The following is a 554-nucleotide window of genomic DNA, read 5'->3' as shown; positions in this document are numbered from 1 at the left end:
CCCGTCCCGCCCTGCCGGCCCCCGACGGGCGAACAGCGCCCGGCCGGGGGGAGGGAGGGCTGATAAGAGGGGCCCGGCGCTGCCCTGGGCGGGCTGGCCGGCGCCTCTGCCCTCCCCGGCCAAGGGGGAGGCTGCCCGCTACCGAGGCGGCTCGGAGGCCCCGGCGAGGGCAGAGCCTCCCCTCGGCCGCGGCGCGCAGCTGCCCGCTCGGGCGGACGGAAAGCCGCTCCCTCCCCTCCCGCACCCCGCCGGCCGCGGCGGGGCTCTTACCTCTGCTAACATTATTAACCCCGCTGCGCTGCGGCGCCTCTAGCCCCGCAGCATGGCGAAGCCTCGCGGCCGCGCGGAAAGCTCCCCCTCGCCCTGCGGGGAGGCGAGGCGAGGCGAGCGCCGCCAGAGCCCTGCCGCCTCCCTCAGCGGCCGCCCGCCGCCCCCAGCCCCGCAGCCGCCCTCGCAGCTGGGTCCGGAGAGGCCGCCATCTTGAGAAAGCTACGTGCACCGCCGCCGCCGCTCCTCGCCCGGCGCGCCAGCCCATTGGGGCTGCGGGACGCGGG

The 554-nt window shown here is 78.9% G+C and overlaps 1 protein-coding gene across 3 annotated transcripts in view; it reads right to left on the bottom strand.

Annotated features, from left to right (window-relative positions):
• SNX13 (sorting nexin 13) overlaps positions 1-547 on the bottom strand; it is a 75,775-nt gene extending 75,228 nt beyond the window's left edge. For 2 of the 3 annotated variants that reach the window (XM_010577626.1, XM_010577629.1), the window contains exon 1: positions 271-377. In XM_010577626.1, the coding sequence (XP_010575928.1) occupies positions 271-282 (12 nt within the window). In that variant the 5' untranslated portion in view covers positions 283-377. Of the gene's footprint in view, positions 1-270 lie in introns of all 3 variants that reach the window. The other variant, XM_010577627.1, reaches the window with a different exon arrangement.
• Between the last annotated feature and the right edge of the window lie 7 nt (positions 548-554).

This window comes from Haliaeetus leucocephalus, unplaced genomic scaffold (assembly GCF_000737465.1).
Source record: "Haliaeetus leucocephalus isolate CR32 unplaced genomic scaffold, Haliaeetus_leucocephalus-4.0 Scaffold566, whole genome shotgun sequence".
NCBI lineage: Eukaryota > Metazoa > Chordata > Aves > Accipitriformes > Accipitridae > Haliaeetus > Haliaeetus leucocephalus.
This window is presented reverse-complemented; position numbering and strand designations above follow the sequence as displayed.